Source organism: Papaver somniferum, unplaced genomic scaffold (assembly GCF_003573695.1).
Source record: "Papaver somniferum cultivar HN1 unplaced genomic scaffold, ASM357369v1 unplaced-scaffold_132, whole genome shotgun sequence".
Taxonomy (NCBI): domain Eukaryota; kingdom Viridiplantae; phylum Streptophyta; class Magnoliopsida; order Ranunculales; family Papaveraceae; genus Papaver; species Papaver somniferum.
In genome coordinates this window covers 19,108,548-19,133,464 of record NW_020622381.1, presented here as the reverse complement: position 1 = coordinate 19,133,464, position 24,917 = coordinate 19,108,548, and the positions used below count along the sequence as shown (strand labels likewise).

The following is a 24,917-nucleotide window of genomic DNA, read 5'->3' as shown; positions in this document are numbered from 1 at the left end:
TATTCGCAGAAGAATCTATTCCAACACTTCGCATACTTGTTTCCCCAACTTCGTACACCGCATCAACCATTAGTCTCTCTCCTATTTGTCTATCCACTGCTGTGACTACTCGTTTTCCCGTCGCCTACGTGATGCGTACAGCTCAAAGGATCTGATACTAAGGAGTATCGATACCTCTGTTGAACTGATTAAGCTAAGCAATAAATGGTATCTAAGATCACAATAATAACAAAGAACATAATAGCAATGTAAAAGCCTCTAAGTTATCATGAGACACAAGATGTAACGTGGTTCGACATTTGTATACGTCCACGGGGTGATGAGTGATAGAATCGTATTAAGTATGTGGTGGTTACAAAGATATTAAATGCTTCCCAAAGTAATAGAGAGAACTCAAGTTGAAGTAACTACTTAAGTTCTAAACATTAAAGAGGTATAAGCTTAAGGCTAGATCTTCTCTCCTAGATATTGAATCCCCTTAATTTGTTGGTGAAGCTTGGTATTTATAGCCCCTTCTGCTCCTGGTATATCTTTGCCGCCTATGGGTCCATCCTCTGCTGATATACCTTCCGTACCAGTGGTACCTTCGTCCACCACATGCTTCTCCAGTTGTATCTCGCCACCTCAGCTGACCCACGTTCCTTTGGGAACTACCCAGCCTCAGTGCGCGTTGCACCTTCGTTCACCGCTTGCTTCCGCCAATCGGGTTCTGACACGCTTCCTCTCCCCACGTGCTTTGACTCATGCGTGTAGATAAGAATCAGAGCATTTAATGCTGATTGGATGCGTCATCTACCTCTGTCCCTTTGCCAGCTGACCCTATATAGACTAGCCTTTTTCTTCCTTTATCTTGACCGTTCACGTCCTTTCTCTTGGGATGTTATAAAGCAGATCTGCGGAATTATCCCTTGCTACTCAGGCTCCTCTGTCTAGCGAAGGCTATACAATTTTAGACACGTATGCGGCCACTAAGATCGTGACACGTGCTCTGCAAAATATTGGTATTCACAACTGCATATGTTTTCCAATTCCGTCGTTTGAATTCTCTTGCTTCGCATTTGTCAATATCAATTTCTTGGCAATTTTTACTTTCAATTGTATCTCCTCTTATAATACCAACACCTTGAGGTAAAGGAATTTAATGCATTGATGCAACAACTAATATACTATGCAGCCAAGGTCTTCCAATGAGAGCATTATAAGGAGATTCGACATCCACTACGCAGAATGTGATAGATGTTGGTAAATTTTGTAAAAGAATTCGCATAGTCACTTCTCCCTTTGGTTTATTTGCAGAACCATTAAAGCCATAGATGTTGTATGTTGAAGGGACTAACTCATCATCTCTTCCACCCATGGTTTTATATGTATGATAAAACAGAATATCTACAGAACCTCCAGTATCTATAAGTATTCTATTTATCGCCCAAGTGTTTTTCTCATTTTCTTCCTCATCTTCTTCCAATGGCTTCGGATTAATTCCCAATCGCACCACCAATGGACATTCATGTGATTCTCCTCCTCCTGGTGTTTCATCTGCGCTGAACGAGATTTTCTGCTTTTGCCATTCTTTCAAGGGTGATATTTTTGCCAGGTTAAAAATTTCCCTTCCTTCAGCATCTCTTGCATATATTCGACTTAAGACATTATCATGAAAATCTTCTATGTTTTTGAACGAGTGTATGATCGAGTTACAATATAAATTCTTTTCCTTCGCACCCACTTCAATAACAAATGTATTCCTGTCCTTCTCCTTTGCATATGTATTTCCTTGAGGTGGAGGTGGTAGTGGTGGTAAATTCCTTGGCTGTTTTAGTAAAAAATGGTCCAACTTTACTTGCTCAATCATTCGCAATATAAACTTCCTCACATTTCTACAGTTGCTTGTTGTGTGACCATAAAATCTATGATAGACACAAAATTCTTTACTCCTCCTTCCTGGTGGTGGCTTTTCGGCTACATTATGTGGTTCTGGAATATCATCCATTAGGAGAGCAACTTCCCATACTTTATCCACTGTAGTGTTCAACTTCGGCAAATTTATCCGTTCCCACACTATTTTTCCAGCTTTCTTGTTATAATGTGTTTGTTGTCCTGCAGAACTTCCTGGTTGAACTGTGCCAGTACCTCCACGATTTTGAAGTTGTTTGTCTCTGTACTCTTTATCAAACTCTGCTTGATCTGCACTGCCCATAGCCACTAATTTTTGATCCATCTCCGTATTATTCCTTCCTTGATTACCCTGCGATGTACTCGCAACATCATTTGTGAGCGTCGGAAGTAAACTTGTATTTCCACCTTTCGAATCAGATATTGCAACTGGGTAAGATTCCATATCTCTTTGCTTTTCCTCAAGTGTTATGTATTCTTCTTGAAATTCGCGCAGTTCCGACGTTGTGATTGTATCCTTTACTCTGAAGATTTGGGTATATAATAGGTCTGTTGCAAAGAGAGCATTAATGAATGCGAGAATAAGATGTCTCTCATCCACCCATCTTCCCATTTCACTACACATTGTTCTCCAACGTGTCGTTAGATGACGCAAACTTTCATTTGTTCTTCTGCGAAGTCCAAATGCAGTCTCAATCCCTGGTCTTGATAGATTATTACTTATGTATTGCCCCAAAAAGACATTTTGTAAGTGATGAAACGAACCAATGGATTCTACAGGTAGTCCTTCAAACCACTTCAAAGCTTCACCTGCTAAACTTGCAGCAAAATACTTGCACATTACTGCATCATAATTTTCCCACTGCAATAAAGATCTTGCATAAGCTTTCACATGTTGTATCACACATGCACTTCCATCAAATATACTGGTAAATTCCGGTAAACTGTACTTGGATGGTATCGATGCTCTTTGAATTTCTTTTGTAAATGGAGTTTTTCCAGCTTCCTCCACTGCTTCCTCTAATTGTCTTCTTCCATCATTTCTTTTTGTAGTCATCATTTCTCTTAATTCTGCCATCTCCTTAAGAATTTCTTCGCTTAATGATTGATCCAAATCCTCTCGCATGGGTCTTTTTAATCTTGCTTGTCTCAATCTATTCTCATGATTGTTTTGGCGTATTACTTCTTGTATCTCCTGTTGTTCAGTTTCTTCTCTTCTTCTCCTACGCCTTTCATTATTTGCTTCAATTTGTACTCTATCATGTCTTTCTTCATTGCCTGTGCGATCATATCGTTGTCTTGATATTTCTCTTTCTTGTGGTATAACTTGACCTTGATCTATATCATCTATGCGATGACGTTCGCTTCCCCTTACCTGATTATCAATACGACGCAATCCGCTTTGTAATTCTCTCTCTTCTAATTCTTCCCTTTTTCTTTGTCTATCTCTTGTACGTGTAGTCTCTCGTTCGCGCTCACATTCGTCTCTTAATACTTCTCTGCCATGTAATATCATTTGTCCTTGCCTTGGATCTTCTTCTTCCCTTTCAAAATTAATATGTGCACGACGAAGAAGTTCCCGCGGATGTTCATACCGATTAGTTTCTAAGTCAACTATACGTCTCCTTTCCCTTTGATCTTCCAAATTTTCATTTTCTTGCGAGTTTTCTTTAATGACTTCCATATGCTGCCTTCGCCTATCATTTCTTCGATTAGATTGACTTTGTCTGGAGGAACTTCTACTTGATCTTGACTTTGAACGTGTATCACTCCTTGACCTTTGTTCTTGTAGTCTAAGATTCTCTTCTCGTAAATCATCATTTTGACGGATTAGATTCGCACGTTATTCTTCTTCTCTCTTTCTTTCAATTAGTAATCTTTGCCTAAGCTCTGCAATCATCATATTTCCTTCACTCGCTGTAACTGGTTCTTCGTTCCCAATTCGCTATCCTTCCTCTGTGGAATTCGTCATCGCAGTATGGACACTTACTCTATCATAATCTATATCATTATTTTGTCCTTTTTCTCGCAGTGATCCAATTGGAATTTCTGTTCTTTGATGTTCTTCCATTCTTTCCTCTTGTTGCTCAAGATTTGTAATTCGTCTTCGTTCAGCAAGTCTGTTACTTCTTCTAGTTGTCATTCTTTGTTCAACAATGGACTCGATCCTTACCATTTCTAAATTTTTAGATATCACTTTTTTCCTTAAAATCTATGATATACTATCAGGAATTATCATCCAGAGCTGTTTCCTAGCGCCAAAAATGTAGTTGTAAGTAATCTTACAACTACACTCCACTATAACTGATTCAATCTTTAGGTGATCATTATAAATTCTTGTTTTATTAATTGAAGATTGGGAATGTTTACAAAATAGATTCAAGTATTACAACAATTCTACTTGAAACCTAGATTTACTTTCTCTCTCTCTTTATTTCTTGATCAAGACTTACCTTAGAATTCCCCTAGAAACAATGACCTCTCCCCTTTATATAGAATTTTACATAGTGGATGACAGCTAAGAAACCCATTATTTCCGGGATCACCATGCGACACATTCGCTCATATACAATCATTCATATTCGCATAGCGTACCTCCTCGCACAGTTCTTCACACTTTACTCTTGACTTTGATGACATCATCTGGTGCGTCATCTCAACTTTGCTGTGTGTGATGTTGTTCGCTTAAGTTATATTCTTTACTTCGCTTGATTACTAACGTGTGTGATATTTAACTCCTACAGCTACTATGGTGCGTCATTGGCTATATCAACATATGTAGTGCCACTATGGCGCATCACTGACTATATCGGTGATACCTTGCTACCTCTGCGAAAATGGTTTAAATTCAGATTACACTAAAGGTTGTCGATCACCAATTTAATGTGGTGGGAATGGCTCACAACATGATCAAGTGGTTTTAATGTCGAAAACTCTAGACTCACTTCGAAAATCCACCGAAGTGAGCACCGAGTGACACAACAACCCTGACCCCACTTTATACGGCTCTAATCCCGATGCTCGAACCATCACCTTACTGCCGCACGATCTGTTCACGGTGGCTTTCTCGATGGAAAGCTTCGGGGATTCTAGCACCACTCTTTTAATGTAAAGTTATAATTTACAACCATACATTTTGTGGAAAACAATGGACATATACAGTACATGGCTTTGTATCAACATTGATTATGATCATTTCTTTCTTCCAAAAAAGATTAAAATCACTCCTAAGCAAGAAAAAAACTACAGAAACCCAAAATTACTAATAGGGGTACCAAATTGTTTGGGAGTGTACCAACCACCCATAGACTTTAGACGTATGGGGAACCAGAAATTAAAGTTGAGGGGGTTAAAAAAAATAATTTCTATAAAGTTTAGTGGACTAAATACTAAATTATGGTGGGTAGACGCTAAATATATGATAAAACTAAGAGGAATTTGCTATTTCATCCAAAATACCCGACTACGTTTAACCGGTAGTCCAGCGCCAAAAAGTAATAAATCGGAGGTCCAAAAAGATTTTGAATAGTCAAAATTACTTGTCTATCCTCACCACTAACATGTGGATGCATATCTCGTTCTTCTTCTTTATTTTTTCTTCTCATTGTATTTATCTGCGGACGAAACTCCTTTCTCGTTCCTCTCAATCAACAACACCAACAGCAAAATCAACCTAAAAATCATGCTTAATCATCTCTAAAAATCAATCAATTTTCTTAAGCAAAAACCAAAATCTCCAATCAATCTTCATCAGCAAACCCTAATTCGATTTTAGAAGAAGATCTCTGCTAATCACCAAGATCCAGAGAAAGAAGAAAGAAAGAAGAATAGAAGAAGAAGAAGATCTCTGCTAATCACCAAAGGCAGTACATATAGTTATGTATGATCATATATACACCTTTACCTTCAATACATATTGATATGCACTGGAGGAAAATACGTACTGAATGTAAAAGTGTAATCCCACAATACATATTGATATGTACTGGAGGAAAATATGTACTGAAGGTAAAAGTGTATAATCTCATGGTACATATTGATCCAAAAATACATATCGATATGTACTGAAGGAAAATATGTACTGAAGGTAAAAGTGTATAATCTCATGGTACATATTGATCCAGCAATACATATCGATATGTACTGAAGGAAAATATGTACCGAAGGAAAAAATGTATAATCCCATGGTACATATTGATCCAGCAAATACATATCGATATGCACTGAAGGTAAAAAGTGTATAATCTCCTCGTTCTTCTTCTTCTTCTTGGATTTTTCGTGAATCTTCTTGATATTCTTCTTCACTTGTTTCACTTCTTTACCACCGCGTATTATGGAACATACCTGGATTGGATGGATATGAAGCTATGAAATTAAAAAGTGTACAATCTCATGGTACATACTCATGGTACATACTGATCCAGCAATACATATCGATATGTACTGAAGGTAAAAGTGTACAATCTTCTCGTTCTTCTTCTTCGTGGATTTTTTCGTGAATCTTCTTGATATTCTTCTTCACTTGTTTCACTTCTTTACCATCATCGCCTATTACGGAACATACCTGGATTGGATGGATATGAAGCTACGAAATTTGATAAAAGACATAATCTAGGGTTTTCACAAAATCGATAGAATCAGATCTAACAGGGAAAATAAGTAAGAAATGTATCATCAACATACATGCATTTAAAATTGATCAATTCCATAAAGAAAAAACCTAAAAAATAAGCATAAGAAGAAGAAATTAAGGAGAAACCCTATAACCAAGATCAAGAATAACTTCGCTTAAAAATGGAAGAAACGAGTTTGATTTCGGGAATGAATCACAAAAGATCTACTTCAACAAATTTTCGTCGGCGCAGAGATCAACTGAGAAAAAAATAATATGAAAAGACAAAGTACTTTGAGTGCGGGCTAATTTGGTCGTTTCGAAAATATACACGTGCGGTAGGATTATGACATTGGACCACCGAATAATATTTTTAGTCCAAAATCATGAATTTGGACTAGCGGTTAAATTACTTTTATGGGTGGATAGGCACTAAACAGGTCTCCTAGAAATGGATTAATCAGTAATTCCTAGTAAAACTAAAGGTAATAACATGATTATTATAATTTTAGGGGTCTAGAATCAGGGTTAGTCAACCTTTGACTCCGCCCCTGGACGTACCCACCTTATTAACTAAGTTGCATAGAACATAACAAAACGAAAAGAAAAGTGGCTTCTCTTTACTCCACCACAACGCCTAAGAAAAAGGTTAGAGACGGGTATTCTCATCTTATGGCGATTTGTCCCTTCAAGGGTGCCTAAGCCAACTAGAAACAAACAATTTTTCCTTTTGTGTTCCAAATCTTCTTGTTCCTGTTTCAATTATTCCGCAAAACGTAGAAATTGAGATAAGGTCATCAAAACTTTTGGATTTATGTCATTTTTCTACTAGATTATCTACATTGAAAAGATGGTAAGAATAGATGATTTCTTGTTTATGAGGAAAGATCACAATCAATGGACTAAGGTTGAAGAAATTGTCAAAAGATGCCACCATTAACAACGGATATTTCTTTGTTTAGAAATCATCTTTTGGTATATTATATCAATCTAAAGAATTATTGGTGATTACATCACCCATTTTTGCTGTTTTTTGTTTCAAGGATTAGTACTTTAATCTAAAGTAGCTTTAATCTTAATCCATAACCAATGTTTGTTTGAGAAAGAGAGCTAGCTACTAATCCAAGATGTTGTCATCGAACCTAGAGCTAACTAGACCAGAGCCACTAGAGTATTCCTACTTCTTATTTCACTATTTATTGGACAATAAAAGCCTGATATGTCTAGATTTTTCTTTTTATTTCTGTACGATAATGCCAATTAATAGAACTATAAATTGGGACTCTTGTTGGTTGGTGATTTACATTAAATGTTTATTACTAATAATTAATGCCATAATCATGAAGATTTGCAGATAAATTAGTGAAGATGTTGCTCAATAAATTAACTTTTTATTTTGTTGAAAATTAAAAGAGGTGGGATCCGTTGACATGGGATTACATAATCTTGACATTTTAGTGTCATTTTCTCTGCCAGACCAAACCAACAATGAATTTGAAGTTAATTTTTTGAAGACATGTTCTTCTTATAAGTATCTACACTCCCACTAAAAACGAGAGCATTCCGAAATGTATAAGACTACCATCAACCATTTTGAATATCAACGATCGAAGATTAACAGTTGAAATTAAAATTTGTGGATGGTGAAGTTTCGTATTTCGATATACTCTCATTTTTGGTGGGAATGTAGAGTTTTATATGAGAAATATGTCACCAAAATTTTAGCTTCAAATTCATTGACAGTTGAGTTTGGTAGAAAAAATGGCGCTAAAATGTCAAAATTATGTCATTATAACCATGTCAGCGGTTCATTCCCGAATTAAAATACAATCCATTGTTAAACTCTAGTTTAGTTTGTAATACCTAGGTCAAAGTTAATGACGATTACATTATCCGAATAATTTGTCTACTAGTTTTGGTATAGAGCGACTAATCTTGATATGGTAAAAATTTGCTTATATAATCTCATTCCCGTACTACCAATAAGAATTTAACAGGCATTATGATATTATATTACATTTGATTAAAGAGGAAAAGATCCATTTTATCAGACCGAAACAAACAGCATATGCCTATCCCATAAAACATGTGTTTTTCTTTTACTCAATGAGGTTTCCAATTCCATCGATATTCTCTAATCTTGGTCATAACAATACCAAAACATTAAGTAATGTGCACAGTAAACTAAATTACACGGTTATCACCACTACAATCTTTGAGTATGTTAAAATGCCAAAACAAACTCTGCAATCCAAAGATTTACTGTACAGATTTTGTAACACCAATTTCAACTTTGAATTAGGTTTAATCGAGGATTTGATGATATTTGTTTAACATTTTTGACTGTTGGACGGTTTGGTAATTTATTAAAAAAAATTAAGAGTGAATTAGTGGATAAGCATGTGCGAAACCACACCGTCCTCCAGGAAAACAAGAAAGCTAGTTGGTATACTGAACTCACATATATATCGCGTAAGTGGGTGACCACATTTGCACTCCATGCTATGGACATTGGATGCTCTTACTCAGGTTTTATACTATGAGCAAATACTGATCACGCACACTATTCTCGAGCATATTCTTCAACTTAAATCGTATTCTATAAAAATAAAATAGTTCCGTTAGAGAAAATAGGAGTAGTAGTTCTGCAATAGGAATATATAGAGCAATGGCTTCTAAAGAATCTCATGCCTGCAGCAATCTTTCGAGCTGCATTCTATCATTTTTTATGGGATGAGAAATGATAGGCAACTAATCATTACACTTTATGTCTTGACAGAAATTAGCCGGAATGCCGAACAATAGCCATCATTACAACTTGGATGTCTCTTCCTTTTTCATAGCATCTCTGTATCACTTCCGCGTTACTTCACGGAAAAAGGTGCAGAAGTCTGTATATATGGGGTATACAGGAAACAGAATCAAACAATGGAATTATTAGAGATTTTCCTGTACCAATTACAGAAAATCGAAATGATACCAGACTAAATAAAATTTTGGTTTTGGTAGTTTGTCTAGGAGATGGGAAACAGTCCTCTATGTTTGAATACAACCCGCCTTTTTCTTTTACCATTCGTGATTCGTCTTACATCCGACTATTTTTATTGTTTATGATAATCCAAAAATACTTTAAGTGGTCCCGCTTGAATTGAGCTAGAATCGGAGACATTGCCACGTGTACAGTAAAGATTAGGTTTCGTGTAAGAGAATCTGTAACTTGAACCGTTAGATCTATCTACACGTGTTGCGTACTCCGGAAGTCGGAGTACGCGCGTGCAATGAAATGACGAGAGAACCAAGGAAGGGTTAACATGGTAAAATGAGCTAAAGTTAAAGTAAAAGCAGGTAATTGGGATCAGTAAATAATAATCCCATCAACGTAAAGCTGGGAGAAGAAATTCAAGAGTAAAATAAGAAAAACTGACCTCTCAGGTGAATAGTGTGGATCCCACCAAAGTCTTAAGTTAAACGAATGTACAACTACGTTGACTTTATTACGACAAATGCCACACAACTTGATGCTTTAAGTTTCTCAGGCCGGCCTCGCAATAAGTAAAATCGTAAATATGTTAAGGTTCAGTGGTGGTAATTGAGGAAGAGGAAGACAAAAAACTTGTGAAAATGAAAAAGAAAAAGAAAAAGAAAAAGAAATGGATTACGGTGGGGACAGTGGGCCAATGTCGGGTTCCGTGACATATCCACCAGTTTTATTTCCCAGTGGTCCCATTAAACTAACGTTCAATCCTTTCTCTTAAGAACAAGCTAAACAATAACCAACTTTGAGCCTGAGCCGAGCAGACCACTGGCGTTCATAATGCTAACCAAGCTGAGATGATCAGCTGAGTCGAATCATTTACATTAGGCTCTGTTAAAGTTACATCTCTCCAGGATCATGATTAAGTGAAACTGTATGTAGGACAAAAGCGTGTCATCAGCCATCGAGTGTGTGCCTTTACAATCTCGCTTTTTAAAGTCCTAAATTCTGTAACAAAAAACCGCCGTGACTAAATAATACCATTTCTGGGCACCAGCGGTTTTGAAGGGAAAAAAAAAAGAAAAAAAACCACTGATTCTCATGCACACGCCTCTCTTTAAATCCCCCCAATCACCAACAACAACTTGCTAGGACAACAACTCCATTAGTCCCTCTCTCTCTTTTTTCTTTCTTCGCTCTGCAAATTCATGGAGTTTTTTCTTTTGCAGAGCTCTCAAACTGAGAAACAATGAGCACATAAAGAAAGTAAAAAAAAAAAAAAAAAAAGTACCCCACTAAGAAAAAGATAGTAGATAAAGAAACGGTAGTACACAAATAAGTATTCATCAAAGCTTATTTTGGTTTTTTATCAAAGCTCTTTCTGGATTATGAGTATTGTCTGTATCTAGATTTTGATTCTTTTTCATCTGAGTAAGTTGTAGTAGTTGAAGTTTGAAGAAATAACAAAAATACAAACTTTTCTTGTTTCCTTGTCTGGTTTTGATCATTGTGAAGAGATTCTTTTGCTGCTGAAAACCAAGTTAACTTCTACTCATTTATTGAGGTGCTAGTGCTCTAATATCATGGAAGTTACTGAAATCTAGTCAAGAGTTTTCAGTTTCACTCTTCTTCTTTTTTTCTTGCAAGTGTTATTGAGGTTCAACCGAATGCTGTGGAAAAGATCAAGAACATTAACAAACAGTAGCAATAAACAAGTTCTGATGGCAGAAAATACTTCTTTATCATCTCCTACCAGCAAACACTTGAGACCCATTTCATCATTCTTCAGTTCCCCAAAGTTCTTTGCTACAGTTTTTTCACCGAAGGGGGGTAACCATTCTTCTGATCAAACAACTGAATCTTCTACAATGAGTCCTACTTCAATACTAGATACAAAACCCTTTTCTAGTTTTGTAAACCCATTTGCCAAACCTAGTTACGAAAACAAAAATCAACATCCATGGGAGAAGAAGTTGGATTCAGGTGGTATTGGTCTTGGTATTGTTGATGCTTTAAATGAAGAATTAGACCCTCCATCAAAACCTGATACTAGCAGAATGGTTTTATTTGGTTCGCAATTGAAAATCCAAATCCCTGTTCTTCAATCCAATTCAGTTTTATCACCATCTGAATCACCAAAATCTCCCACTGATTTTGGAATTAAAACTAAAAAGGATTGTCAATTTGGGTCTGCTAATTCTGGGCTCGATCAAGTAAATGGATCATCTCCTGGCAGGGTTTTTATCGGTTGTCTGTCAGCAAGTGAAATGGAACTCTCTGAAGATTACACTTGTGTTATTGCTCACGGTCCTAATCCTAAAACTACTCATATTTTTGATGATTGCATTGTTGAGAATTGTTGCGGTAGTATTGTTGGATTTTCGTCTTCTTTTAAGAAACAAAATGGATTCTCTACTAGTGTTAATTCTCCAACTTATTCATCATCAGCACAGAATTTCCTTAGCTTTTGTTACAATTGCAAGAAAAATCTTGGCCAGGGAAATGACATTTTCATGTACAGGTCAGCCTCATTTCCCATTCTCTCATTTCTCTTTTCATTTCTATGCAACTTCCTTAGTTTTGGTATTAACAATTTGTTTGTTGCATATTTCAGAGGCGAGAAGGCATTTTGCAGTCACGAATGCCGCTACCAAGAAATGGTGCTTGATGAAGGGACGGACAAATAGTGTTCCTGATACTTCTGCTGCCCTGCCTTGTTTTTCCTACTTGAATAATTTTGTAAAAAAAGAAAAATTAGCAGCTTTAAATGTTGTTTAAGTATTAGATAATGATGTCTGTAATTTTTTCTTGATATTTCAATGTGTATCTCATTATCAAGAAAAGAAAACGAAAAAAAATAATCAACTGGAAACCCCAAGTTATTATTAGTTAGGCAATCTATCATGATTTTGTAATTTGATCACTAGTAAGTAGTTTTTATAGATTTTCTTTCTCTAATAACATCAATAATTGAAGGAATCAAGAGTGATGAGAAAGAGTTTGATGTTGATTAATTGATAAGATCAGAAAGAAAAATGAATATTTTGCTGTGTTTGGGTTTTGTCCACAGTTTTTTGGCAATATTGAAAGTGTTGTTGTTGATTATGTTAACATGACTGAATATATTTTTGGCTCCATTATTAACCTTTTGTTTTTTAATTTTTTTGGTATACTAAATTACAAATCAGAATACTAATCATAATTAAAAACTAAACAGAAATGAATTAAATATCCAAAAATAACCAATTACATAATTTCATCAAAAAATTCTCCTTCTTTTTCAATGTCTTTCTCTGTCTTTATCCCTTTTTAGCTTTTATCTTAAAATGAAAAATAAAAAAGATTATTAAATTATAGTAAATTAAGATTAATTAAACAAATAATATTTACCATAGAGGTATGTGTGTGATGTAAGGCATTTGATTGAATTTATAAAACTTAAGTTTTACTCAAAAAGAGTGGTTAGCATTGTATTAATCTAGGAGTTTAATTCTATGGCTTAACTTGTTATAAACTTTAGTTGATTCCATTGTGCATAAGTTATAATCTAGGAGTTTAATTCCAGTGCGAGCAGGTCAGGAACCAGAGTATTTCCAACTTGCAAGACTTGGCACAGATGACAGTGACCGTTGGAATGGGTTCCTAACTTAATCTTCCTCTAAGCTAATCACTTCTTTATATGAAATTACTTCGCTCATCATGATGGTTTGGATAAGATGGTTTTGTTTTTCTACAAACGTCTCACTGCACTAATTCTTAAAGTTTCAAAGATATCTGTGAAGAATATATTCTGAATTGATATCTTTTTGTTCTTTACATGTGATATATATATAGATTTATGTATACAGAATATCTAAAAGACATGTTTCCTAATCTAAACAAACTCTGACTAGAATACAGGTAAGTTTTAACAACAATATAAGACTCGGACTGTGAATTGAAGACTTGTTCTGGTGGTTGTGATGCCACTGCCGTGGCACACAATGTGTACACGTCCAATACTAATATCATGCGAGTTTGGCTTGTCCCAGCCATCTATATCATGGATTCTCAACATCACTTTCGTTGTGTCGTACCGATATCTCCTTAGTCATCTGACATATTTCTTCTGATGGTTTAATAAGTGTATGATACCTAAACTCCATAGGCATAGTTACTGCATTTTCCGAAATCTTCTTACTAGTTACCGCTTGCTCACTACCCTTCATAATTCTTACAAGAAGTTAAAGTGAGAACAGAGTTAGCATTCATTGGAGAATCAATTTCATCACTTAAAAACTCCAGATCAAAAAACTGTATACTAGCAGCTCAATAATTGTCTGACCTTGTATCAATTGTTCTGTACTAGCAGCTACTTAATGATCCATCTTTCTTTGCCAGCCAACTATTAATCTTACTCATTTATTTCTCATTAGACTTCATTTGGTAAGTTTTTAATTAAACCAAAGTCATGTTTTTTAGACAATTTTTTATGTTGTTTTTGTATTACAACCTTGAATTGTCATATTCACAGAAAAGAAAGAAAGGAATCAATGAGAAGTGGTTAGGATACATTTTTGTTAGGTATGATACTTCAACTGTAGTTTTAGTAAATAATTTAGATCTCTTATCTCTGAATTCATTTACTGGGATACTGGATAGACTTAATTTCTTACATACACACCCCTTATTTAGGGGTCGCATTCCATTCGAATTACAATAAGGGGTCGCATTATATTCGAATTACCCCACCATGCTTTGGGATTTTATCATATGCCCATCAGATTTGGATTTGGACAGTGATGATAACTGATAGATAATCAAGCAAAAATAAGTGCTCAATTCGCACCTCAGACACCTAATTTCCCCTCTGCAATCCAAATCAATCCCCTTCATATGAAATTTTAAACTTGGTTGTAATTTCTTCCCTTAAATGATGAGATATATATTCCCCTCAAACGTCTGGTGCATTCATTTTGAATCTTTGATATAAACTGTAAATTACTATAGTTACGTTTATGCAAGTAAAGTTAATGGCCGCTTTCTCCTGGTAGAAAATGCTTACCAGGGCGTTGTGTTGAACGCAATTTTGAAAACACTGAGGTCTGTCTTTCAGTTTCTCCGTAAGTATCCTCTTGTTTAATCTACATGAATCATTTGTAGGTCGAGACAGCTAGTTTAGAATGTCTTATGTATATGAAAATTCAATAAGGATTTTCAGAGACTAGTTGCAGCAGATTATAATTATGTCTAATGATTCTCAGAGTGTATAAATTAAGAATAATGGATTAGTTGGAATCATGATTAATGGATTCAAGATCCGTCTGTATTTTTATTTATTTTTAAAAATATAAAAGAATAATAGTCAAGCAATCATCTCCATACTCCAATATTGAGTTCAATAGCCGCATCACCATGATTGGCCGCTATTGTACCTGATTATTCGGAACCGAACCGAACCCGGTTATATCAGGTCCGGTTCCGACTCTTAAGATTGGACCCATTAACAAAATCACTAACCGGTGGTAGGTCTATTAGGAATCGATTTTCGGGTCCTAACAGATATTATCCGCCCGGTATCGGGTATCCGGATATTTATCTTTTACTCGTTAATTTTACTTAAAGTGGAAAAGATTTCGTATAGTTTCGCTTAATTTTTTCCATTTGTTCTTTTACTTTTTTATGTTTAATTTTAATTAGAACATTCTCAGACAAAAAATATAGTTGAATTTAGAGGACCTGATAAATACCTGGAGCCAACGAGTATTTAAGGTTTTTATCGGGTCCGGTTCTGGGTCCATCAATTTAGGAACCGGAACCGTTAGGACCCGGATCCGACCAAAATTGTTGGTTCTGGTTTCAGGTAGTATATTACCTGAATCTGATAGGACCCGTTGACACCCCTAGCGGGCATATCATAGAGGGGTTGAAATAAATAGGAAATCCAGCACTCTTTAATGGAAGGCGATCTCTTGCCTTTCGTCCACGTTATAGACAAAAGGGAATGGATATTACTGATGTACGAAACAGTAAACCCAATATACCTTTGTATCTATAAATCGTTGATTCTGAGATATAGAAGAACCGTTATTATGTTGTGATGGTGTGGCTGAACATAATCCAGGACCCACGGGTGTGGGTGTTGTTGCGAGACTCTCTTTCTGTGAATGATTAGGGGTTGCAAGCTTTGGATTAGGGTAGGGCCACTATTAAGAGTGGGCTATTCCATTTGATTTCAGAAACATAAAAGTGCGTTCAGACTCGAGCAGTGCAGTCACGCTGCAAGCTTTGGCTTAGAGTAAGGGCTACTACTAATTTCATGGTCGAGGTTACTGCTATAACTGAAAAAGCGGCGGTCTAACAACACCACCCAATATTTCTCTTAGCAATCTGTATGGACAAAATCGAATATACTTTTAAGAGAATCAACAAGACTCAATCAATTAAAAGTATATCAACGAGTTTATATCTCTCTCTTGATTTGATTTCCTCAAATAGAAACTGTGAGTACTAATCAAATACAAGGAACAACTTGGATGGTACCAAAGACTAATATTCAAGTGTCAATCAATATCAATCAACAACTGTTAGGTCGGATTCTCCAATTGATTGATCTAACGTACAACCTGTATTATTTCAATTATAAAGATAAAAAAATATAATGCGGAAATTGAAATAACACAGACACCAAAAATTTTGTTAACGAGGAAACCGCAAATGCAGAAAACCCCCGGGACCTAGTCCAGATTGAACACACATTGTATTAAGCCGCTACAGACACTAGCCTACTCCAAGCTAACTTCGGACTGGACTGTATTTGAACCCCAATCAGACTCCCAATGATCCAAGGTTCAGTTGTACTCCCTACGCCTCTGATCCCAGCAGGATACTGCGCACTTGATTCCCTTAGATGATCTCATCCACAACTAAGAGTTGCTACGACCCAAAATCGCAGGCTTTGACAATAAACAAATCTGTCTCACACAGACGAGTCTAACAAAGGATCAATCTGTCTCCCACAGAAAAACCCTAAAGTTTTTGTTCCGTCTTTTGATAATAATCAAGGTGAACAGGAACCAATTGATAATCTGGTCTTATATTCCTGAAGAACATACTAGATTAATTAATCACTCACAACAATCTTAATCGTATGGTAGTGAAACAAGATTTTGTGGAATCACAAACAGTGAGACGAAGATGTTTGTGATTACTTTTTATATCTTGCCTATCGGAGATATCAAATCTCAAGCCAATCAATCTGATTGTACTCGTACGATAGAAGATGCAAGATCATATCACACAACTACGATAAAAGTAGTATCGGTCTGGCTTCACAATCCCAATGAAGTCTTTAAGTCATTAACCTGGTTTTAGAAGAAGAAAACCAAAGGTTAAAGGAGAATCGACTCTAGTACGCAAACTAGTATCACACGTAAGTTGTGTGGATTAGTTTTGCGCAATACTAGATGTCTCCTTTATAGTCTTTTAAATCAGGGTTTTGCCTTGGTAACAAAGCAATCAATATTCACTGTTAGATGAAAACCTGATTTAGATTCAAGCTAATATTTCTCAACCGTTAGATCTAAAACTTAGCTTGTTATAAACAAATGAACTGCACGCTTCTAGGTTTGTTAACCGTACCCAAACGTGTACATTGTTGGTTCAACAATGGTTAACCAAAAGGTTAGCCATATGAGCACTTCATATCAACCATGTTCTTCACCATAACTAGTTCAAATGACTCAAATGAACTAGTTAGAGAGTTGTTCAATTACAAGGAAATCTAATTTAACTACACAAGACACAATTGAAGCAAAGATGATTTGATTCACTTGAATCGATTCATGAACTTTTATAGCCACGGTTTGCAAACTGCATTCCTTAGTCTTTTTAAAGTTTAAGTTCAGAAATCATCTTCAGATATATAACCTTATTAAGTTCGCACACTAGGTTCGCGGACTTAAGCAACCAGCATAGTTTACAAACTCCAGCAGAAAATCTCGGCAAGAGACCTTCCGCCGGTTCGCGGACTGGGTTCACGGACTTAGCTCACGCAAGTAGTTTTTCAACTCCAGCAGAAATTCTCGGGTTTGAGAACTTCGGCAGTTCGCGGACTGAGTTCTCATACTTGGCAACAAGCCATTCTTCCGGTTTCTCTTGATCAAAAAAGTTCGCAAACTTTGGTTCAAGGAATAAGACTTATACATAAATGTGTTTCCACAACAATGCTTATGTCCATCATTGGTTATGTAATCTAAACTCTCATTCCAATCATTGAAACATTCTTAGAGGATGTTATATAGTTGTTACACCATTTCTCGCCAAAGCAATTTTCAAGATGATTGAAACATATCATGACTTTCGTCACTAGGTAAAGATAAACTTGGTCGAAGCGAAAAGCTTACCAACATATATTTCGAGATATAGATAGGCGAGGTATACTCGGCTCGAAATACCAAATGTGTATAATCTAAGTCTATATATATAGCATACGACTTTTTGTCTCAAGAAGTAGGAGATAAAGTAGATTGACTTTTGAGTGACATATAAGTTCAAGTCTTCACATACCTTTTTGTCGAGAAGTTCCACCGGTTACTTGAGTAGTTCTTCTACTTGTATGATGAATCGCCATGAAGTCCTTGAGCTCAACTACACTTTCTATCCTAGTCCGAGACTTAGCTATAATAGACTAGAAATCAAGACTTATAGTTTTGATCACTAATTTTGACAAACATGCTTAAGATAGCAACGTATGCGAGTTCGACCGAGCAATGCTCTAACAATCTCCCCCTTTGTCAATTTTAGTGACAAAACTATCAATACATATGGAATACAAAAAAGATAAAGAAACTTAAGTAGCTCCTATTCCACATGTCTAATCTTCAACATTCCTCGAAATCTTCGTCACTTACAAGTACTCCAATGATCCCAAAGGTTGTAAGTTTAGTATCACCGCTGTTGAAGATCCGTAGCTATAACAATGAGAAAGCATCGGTCTCGATCATTGTTATACAGTGTCATAGTATTATTACACAACGTCAAAGTTCAATTGTATCACAACTTCAACAATAATACTATGGTGATATATATCACTCCCCCTTAGTCAATATTCCATCTCACATGGAAACCACTCCCCCTTACATAATGACCCGAAGACCATATGTATTTGTAGTGTGAACTATATATTAATTCTCCCCCTTTTTGTCAATAAAATTGGCAAAGGTACAATAACGGGATCATAATAAAATTTCCGTAAGAGACATTTCATGACTAAAAAGAAAGAACACACATCATCTTATTTAGATGCAATCATATAGCCGAAGCTAATAGCATTCATCAAGGAGTTTAAAGATACAAGATAACCCCTCTAAAATTCCACATCCGCACACCCCTCAAGATATGACCATTAAGCACAAGTTCAAAAGTACTCTCCCCATTTGATGTCATTCCCGAAAGAACAACAAGAGCGACCTTAATTTCAAAAGAAAAGAAGAATTTTATTGGACACCAAAAATCATAAGAATGATTTGTTATATCCAAAAACTCAATCAAATTAATCACAAGTAAAACCCGTGACTAATTTAATCGGTATACGCAGTCAAATCAAACACAAAAAGTGATCAATTCAATTGTTTGTGCTCAACATAAGAAAAATCATGGAGACACAAAAATACTCAACTAGATTAATTATAAGAGAACCCATAATTAATTTAATTGGAATACACAACCAACTAATTACGAAAGTAATCAATTTAATTGTCAATTGTTTTGCTCGAAAGGATCCATACGAATATGGATCAGGGATGATCAATACTGCGGAATACAAAAGGATCCATTCTATTTTCAATCATTATTTGCATAACAATAATAGACTTTATCCTTGTTCACAAAAGATTTTAACCTATCTTCCATCAAAGAATTGACAATATAGGCTTAACTTTTGTATTTTTCAAAAGTCTATTCATCCTTAAATCAATACATGAATACCGATCATGAACGACTTTACTTTTGACAAAATATGGGACAACATAGTTCACGGACGTAAACACCAATATCCCATAACAAGTTGCAATATAACAAATCATAAAGATTAATACTGCAAAAACATCATCCTCTAAATATGTTTAGAATTTTTAAACCAAAAACCTAAAAAATAAACACAAGAAGATGAAAAACAATAGCTATGTGTAGTCACAATCATTGTTATTCAAGCACTAGTTATTCTTCCAACTAAACCAAAAAGAATACATACTAGGCATTGTAGATATTTCTCAAAGCATCTACATAAAACTCTTTCTCATTATCGAAAAACCCATTGATTATGGGATCGTTCAATTCCTCTAGATCTTCAGAAATATCAGTTAACTCACTAAGTTCTCTTTTTAGATCATGCAGATTATTCTTGGTTAGAGACAACCTTTGTTCATAGTGAGTTATCTCTTCCAAAGAGGAAATGATATGAGATTTTAAATCATTTCACTTGTTGATGAAAGCTTTCACCATGTCTCTAAAATGATTATTTTGACACACAGAAAAGAGACAGTTAGAGGAAGACCTTCTCCAATGGTTGTTGACTTCTTCTTTATCATCCTCGAGGAAGTGATTCCTTTGCACAGATGTACATTGACTGCTTTTACTGCATATCTTTTGGACGTACCTCTAGTTACAGGAGCCATGAGAACGTGAAAGAAGGAAGGAGAAGGCAAACAGTACCAGGAGATTTATAAGTGTCAAACCCTAGATATTCTTGACACTGTCTTCCAAACAGAAAGAACTACACAAATAAAAATGGAAACTTACGAACATTGATTTGAGCCACTTCTAGACACTTCTCATCTTTCCCAAGTTAAGGATGAGAAGTTAAAAGTCACCATTTAGTTGGTGATCGGACGGGCCGAATGCCCACTTCCCTTGTTTTTCCGTGGCTTGTCACCGGTGGTTGAGCTAACATATTTCTTACTTCTTCTGGAATATTTACTCTGTTTGTCTTTATCCAAACTCACTCTTTGCATGTTCTTTTGAAGTTTGGTGACTCTCTTGTTGCTTTTCTTGAATCTCCAACAGGTATCTTTAACATGTATTGAGTGTCCACAGAAGGAGCAGATCAATGTGGATTTTTCGTCTACATGTAATTTCTCCTCTTTAACACAACGCTCAACCATTGTTTCCTGATTTGCATAACCCATCACTTTCGTTGTTTTGCTATTGAACCCTAAACCATGATAGTTTCCAAAGGATCTCTGACCAAACAACATTGCTGCAACTTTGTCTGAGCTTCCAGACAGCCTTTGCAGGTCATCTCTGAGAGAATTAATCTCTTCTTCCTTTAGATACATGGTTTTGATGAATTTAATATTAAGATACTCTATCTCAATATTTTTCGTTTGGAGTGATGATTTAACATTCCTCAAGGAGGCTTTAAGACGAAGGTTCTCTTGAAGAATCTCTTTATTCAGGAGATCAACCAGCTCAGTGTCAAATTCAAGTTCTGAATCAGAATTTGAAGTTGAAAGAGAATCTGAAGTAAGGGCAGTAAATCCATTGCAACAGTTAGACTCAACTGAGTTATATCACTAGTCCAGAAGGGGCTATAAATAACGATTGAAAACCGTTATAAAACATGATTTATCACAGTTTTCATCTGTCATTCGAACCGTTATATATTTGGTGTGACTCTTTCAAAATAACAGATAGAGAACGTTATTAAGTATGACGTACAAAAATTGTGGATTAAAGTCACGAATAAAAACTATCATTAAGTATCACGGTTATGTTATGTAAAATAAAATAACAGTTAATGCATGTCATAGAGAAAATATTTTAATTTTAAATTAATATTAATTTTATATAAAATTCATTTTAAATTATTATATTAATTTCAAATGAGAATGTCCGTCATTTTCATATATTTCTTTTTCAGCACTTCATTTTAGCTGAATTCGAAATTTTATTCTTATTCAGCTGAATCAACATCTGAAACTGGACCAATTTACCTTAATCATCTAAATCTGAAAACAAGAAAACAAGAAAGAATCTAAAATGAAAATTCATTTGAAACTGAATATGCCTTAATTTTATTTAAAATATGAATTCACGTTTATACAAATACGGATAAATTCATCCTACATTAACTACCCAAAATTACATCCAAACAAAATCTAACACTGAATTCAATTTGCTAAAACATCTCCAAGTACTTCATCTCTATAGAACTTGTCATTGTTCATCTGAACTCGTCATAATCATCATTGTTTTGTGGATTTCCCTTTCTAGAATCAACATAAACACTTGCAACTGCTCTTTTCCTGAAGCTCCTTAAATAACAACAGATGTACGGAGGTACCAGGATCCTAACATCCTGTATAATAAGATTCCAAGTTATTTTTAAATACTTCTTGATGTGAATCAATTACATAGAAACCAATGCTTGACACATTCAGTATACGTAGCATGTATAAGATGATTAAAATCATAAAATCTACAGATGAATACAAATTAGATTGTATCTAAGCTACTTATTGAGCTATGCAAGAAATTTGGAGTGAAGTGAATTTAATCCTAGCAAGACCTGAGAATGGAACTACTTAATCATCGGAAACAATGTGCATTTTCAAGATGCATCTATACCTGGGAGTCACGGATCTTCAATTTAAGTTGTTGAAATCGTGATTCGTCTCTGCTTTCTTGTGGATACATTTGACTTACAACTTATCTTTAGAGAAGACTGCAGAGTGAAAGTAAATCATCAGTTTTTTTATTAAAGAAATAATGGCTACAGAAGCATAGACTGAGCCAGGGGATCATCAAAGTACATGCATGCAGATAAATTATACAGCTTTAGATGCTATAAAATTGAAGGAAAAAGGAACCCAAAGAAATTTGAACAATAAAATTAACATTAGAAACCTTATGCAGTGGAGAATGAAAAACTTCTCCTCAAGCACTAATAAATATATTACCTAAGGCATAAACCCTGTCCAACGAGAAGGATTCAGTGATGGTAAGACACCGGGACATATACTTGTCTTAGAAGATACCTGAAGCCATTGACCTCCCAGGTAACAACAATAGATTGGTTGACAATTGGAACACCTTCCTAAGTAACAACGACATCAACAACCATTATGCCGCTTGGTCCAGCATCACGCAATACCTTACTGTTGTAAACTGCTTTGATATGGCGCCATTTTGAGAAAGGGGCCACCAAGACCAGTGAAGTTGAACCGATACCGAGGAGTGAATGGAACACGCACAGAGGAAGTTCGGCCATCTAGCTGAAATTGTTGGATAAAAAGGTTGAATTAGTAAGCATCCTCTAGGTGCAATTAAGCTCTGGACTAAAACTTAAACCACAAATATAAAGGAAGACCAGCTCGATAAACCTATCAGTAACATGGAAATGAGCAGGTATTAAATGATACACAACAACATTTCTGCATTACTGGTGGATTAGATTATATATCTCAATTTAGCAAAGCAAACTAACTTAATTAAGTTGTCGTTAAATAAATTAAAAATCAAATAAAACACCATACTTCAGAAGGAGTACCTTTAACAAGTATGTTGTGATCGACTTACAGAATCGCATAACAAACCAGATCAAAAGTCCCTTAAATAATAGTAAACCATATAATCAAGAAGATACAAACCTACCTTGAATGACAACTTAAGCCCATCAACTTGCTTCAGACTGAAGATCTTCCCTAGAATACCTCATGGAAATCGTTCTGAAGTAAAGTCCAATGAATATTCAAAATTAAGGATTATAAAGAAGTGTGATATTGCAATACAGTCATCCATAAAGACTTTCATAAGGGTAAAATTATGCATACAACTGGCAGCAACAAAACATGCAATGTCTACATCAACTACAACAGAAGGAGTTGCATGACCAAAACTCAGGGATTTTATAGGAAGCTAGTATTCAAACTCAACTGATTATTATCATCATCAAAGCAAAAAATTTTATAACCCGGATTTGACAAGCAATGATATTGTCTTTGATCTTCTTTTCATCTCTAGTTGTTGAGTCGCACCTTCAAGGGCCAATTTTTGAATAATCTCATGCCCAATTCCTTTGTTTGCACCATTAACAATTGCACACATCCTACAACAGACAAACAAACCATTAAATACGAAAATGAAAGCACAAACACACACATTCGTAACCTAATTATATCGTAAACCTAAATCAACATCCAAACTACAAAACTATCAAAAAGCCTAAAATCTGATAAAATTACTTTAGATGCAGGAGCCTTAGTTAGGTACCAGATCTTCTTGCAAACTAAAATTGAAATCAAAACAAATATATAAGAAAACTCAATATAAATGAACAAAAAAATGAGATCTTGAGTTTGAGAAAACCCTAAGAGAGAGAGAGGACGGACCTAGTTTTTAAGAGAAAATCAATGTGAAAGAAGGCAACAAATTTAAGAAATTGAGAGTAATTAAGAGAAACGATCGAATCAAGCATATGTGTTTAAGACAATATGGATCTACACAATTATAAGCCTCGCCGAAATCACTATTTTCCATTTTTAGAGATAAATTGAAATGGCTGAGAGAAATACATACTAGGAGTTCCTCTGGAATTGAAAGTTTAAAGGGATTGATTTCGATTCGATAGAATCGAATCGGAAGTTGAGAAAGTTTGGTACTTCGGTGAATAGAGGATAGGGTTTCAGTAAGAAAGAGAGACGTGAAGGAATGAAAATTGAGTAGAGAAGGTTAAGGTTGGGTACTTCGCTTATACCAGTGTTATATAAGCAGTCTCCATTATGTGAACAAGTCGGTAAGATTTGTGGAATCATGGCATATATGCCTAGCCAATTTTGGGTATGCAATAGAAAATAAATTGTGGGCGTAAAAAACCTAAAATATTCGACGGAATCATGCTGTTATTTAAGGGTTGATTATTAAATCACGCACTTATTAATTACCACGTTTGAAAATAATGTTTTTTATGCATTAAATGGTGGACCCAAATGATATGACAGAACTTGTTTGTGAAATTCAAATCACACGACTAATTTGTCATTTAAAAACGTGATTAATAGCCCTCTCTGGACTAGTTTATTGAGAAGTATTGTCTTATGTTGAATCAGCAACCAGAGAAGATGGAGAACCTGCAAATATATTCTTCCTTTTTATTAAACTCTTGACCTCATTGACTATTAGTGAATGATCACATTCATCAGCCCAGGATAGGTGAGAGGAAGACATCTCAGTTTTGTTCACAACGTTGAGTGCGAACGTTCTCCCTGTCTCTTGATCAAGAATTCTTAACTTTCCAATAAGTGTCGTTCTGGAAAGTGTATCAGGGTTATTTCCCTCAACGATGGCAGCGACCTGAGAATTTTTATCACAATATCCTTTTCAGGAATAGTCTTACCCAATGCAAAAGATGCATTAACAATTTCAGACACTCTGTGATTGAACTCATCAATTGTATCCTCATCT

At 35.4% G+C, this 24,917-nt stretch overlaps 1 protein-coding gene and 1 long non-coding RNA gene across 4 annotated transcripts; one reads left to right on the top strand and one right to left on the bottom strand.

The window, feature by feature from the left end:
• Window positions 1-10,536: 10,536 nt before the first annotated feature.
• On the top strand, window positions 10,537-12,587 carry LOC113333150 (protein MARD1-like). Its single transcript, XM_026579655.1, has 2 exons — window positions 10,537-11,997; window positions 12,091-12,587. Exons 1-2 carry the CDS (start codon window positions 11,144-11,146, stop codon window positions 12,161-12,163), a joined length of 927 nt encoding a protein of 308 aa, XP_026435440.1. The 5' UTR covers window positions 10,537-11,143; the 3' UTR covers window positions 12,164-12,587.
• An 8,918-nt stretch (window positions 12,588-21,505) lies between these two features.
• Window positions 21,506-24,214, bottom strand: LOC113333319. Of its 3 annotated transcripts, XR_003351917.1 has the most exons (6): window positions 24,033-24,211; window positions 23,391-23,562; window positions 23,109-23,182; window positions 22,415-22,729; window positions 22,083-22,179; window positions 21,506-21,813 (listed from the first exon to the last, which is right to left on the bottom strand). It is a non-coding gene; the product is annotated as an uncharacterized LOC113333319 (long non-coding RNA). The 3 variants fall into 3 exon arrangements; XR_003351918.1 differs by having other exon boundaries at window positions 23,109-23,562; window positions 23,846-24,214; XR_003351916.1 differs by having other exon boundaries at window positions 23,109-23,562; window positions 24,033-24,212.
• Window positions 24,215-24,917: the final 703 nt, after the last annotated feature.

Excerpts from the sequence above, each read along its gene's own strand:
- LOC113333150 (XM_026579655.1), top strand. The coding sequence starts at position 11,144 with ATGCTGTGGAAAAGATCAAGAACATTAACAAACAGTAGCAATAAACAA. Across the intron at positions 11,998-12,090 it reads AATGACATTTTCATGTACAG|AGGCGAGAAGGCATTTTGCA; the intron begins GTCAGCCTCATT and ends TGCATATTTCAG.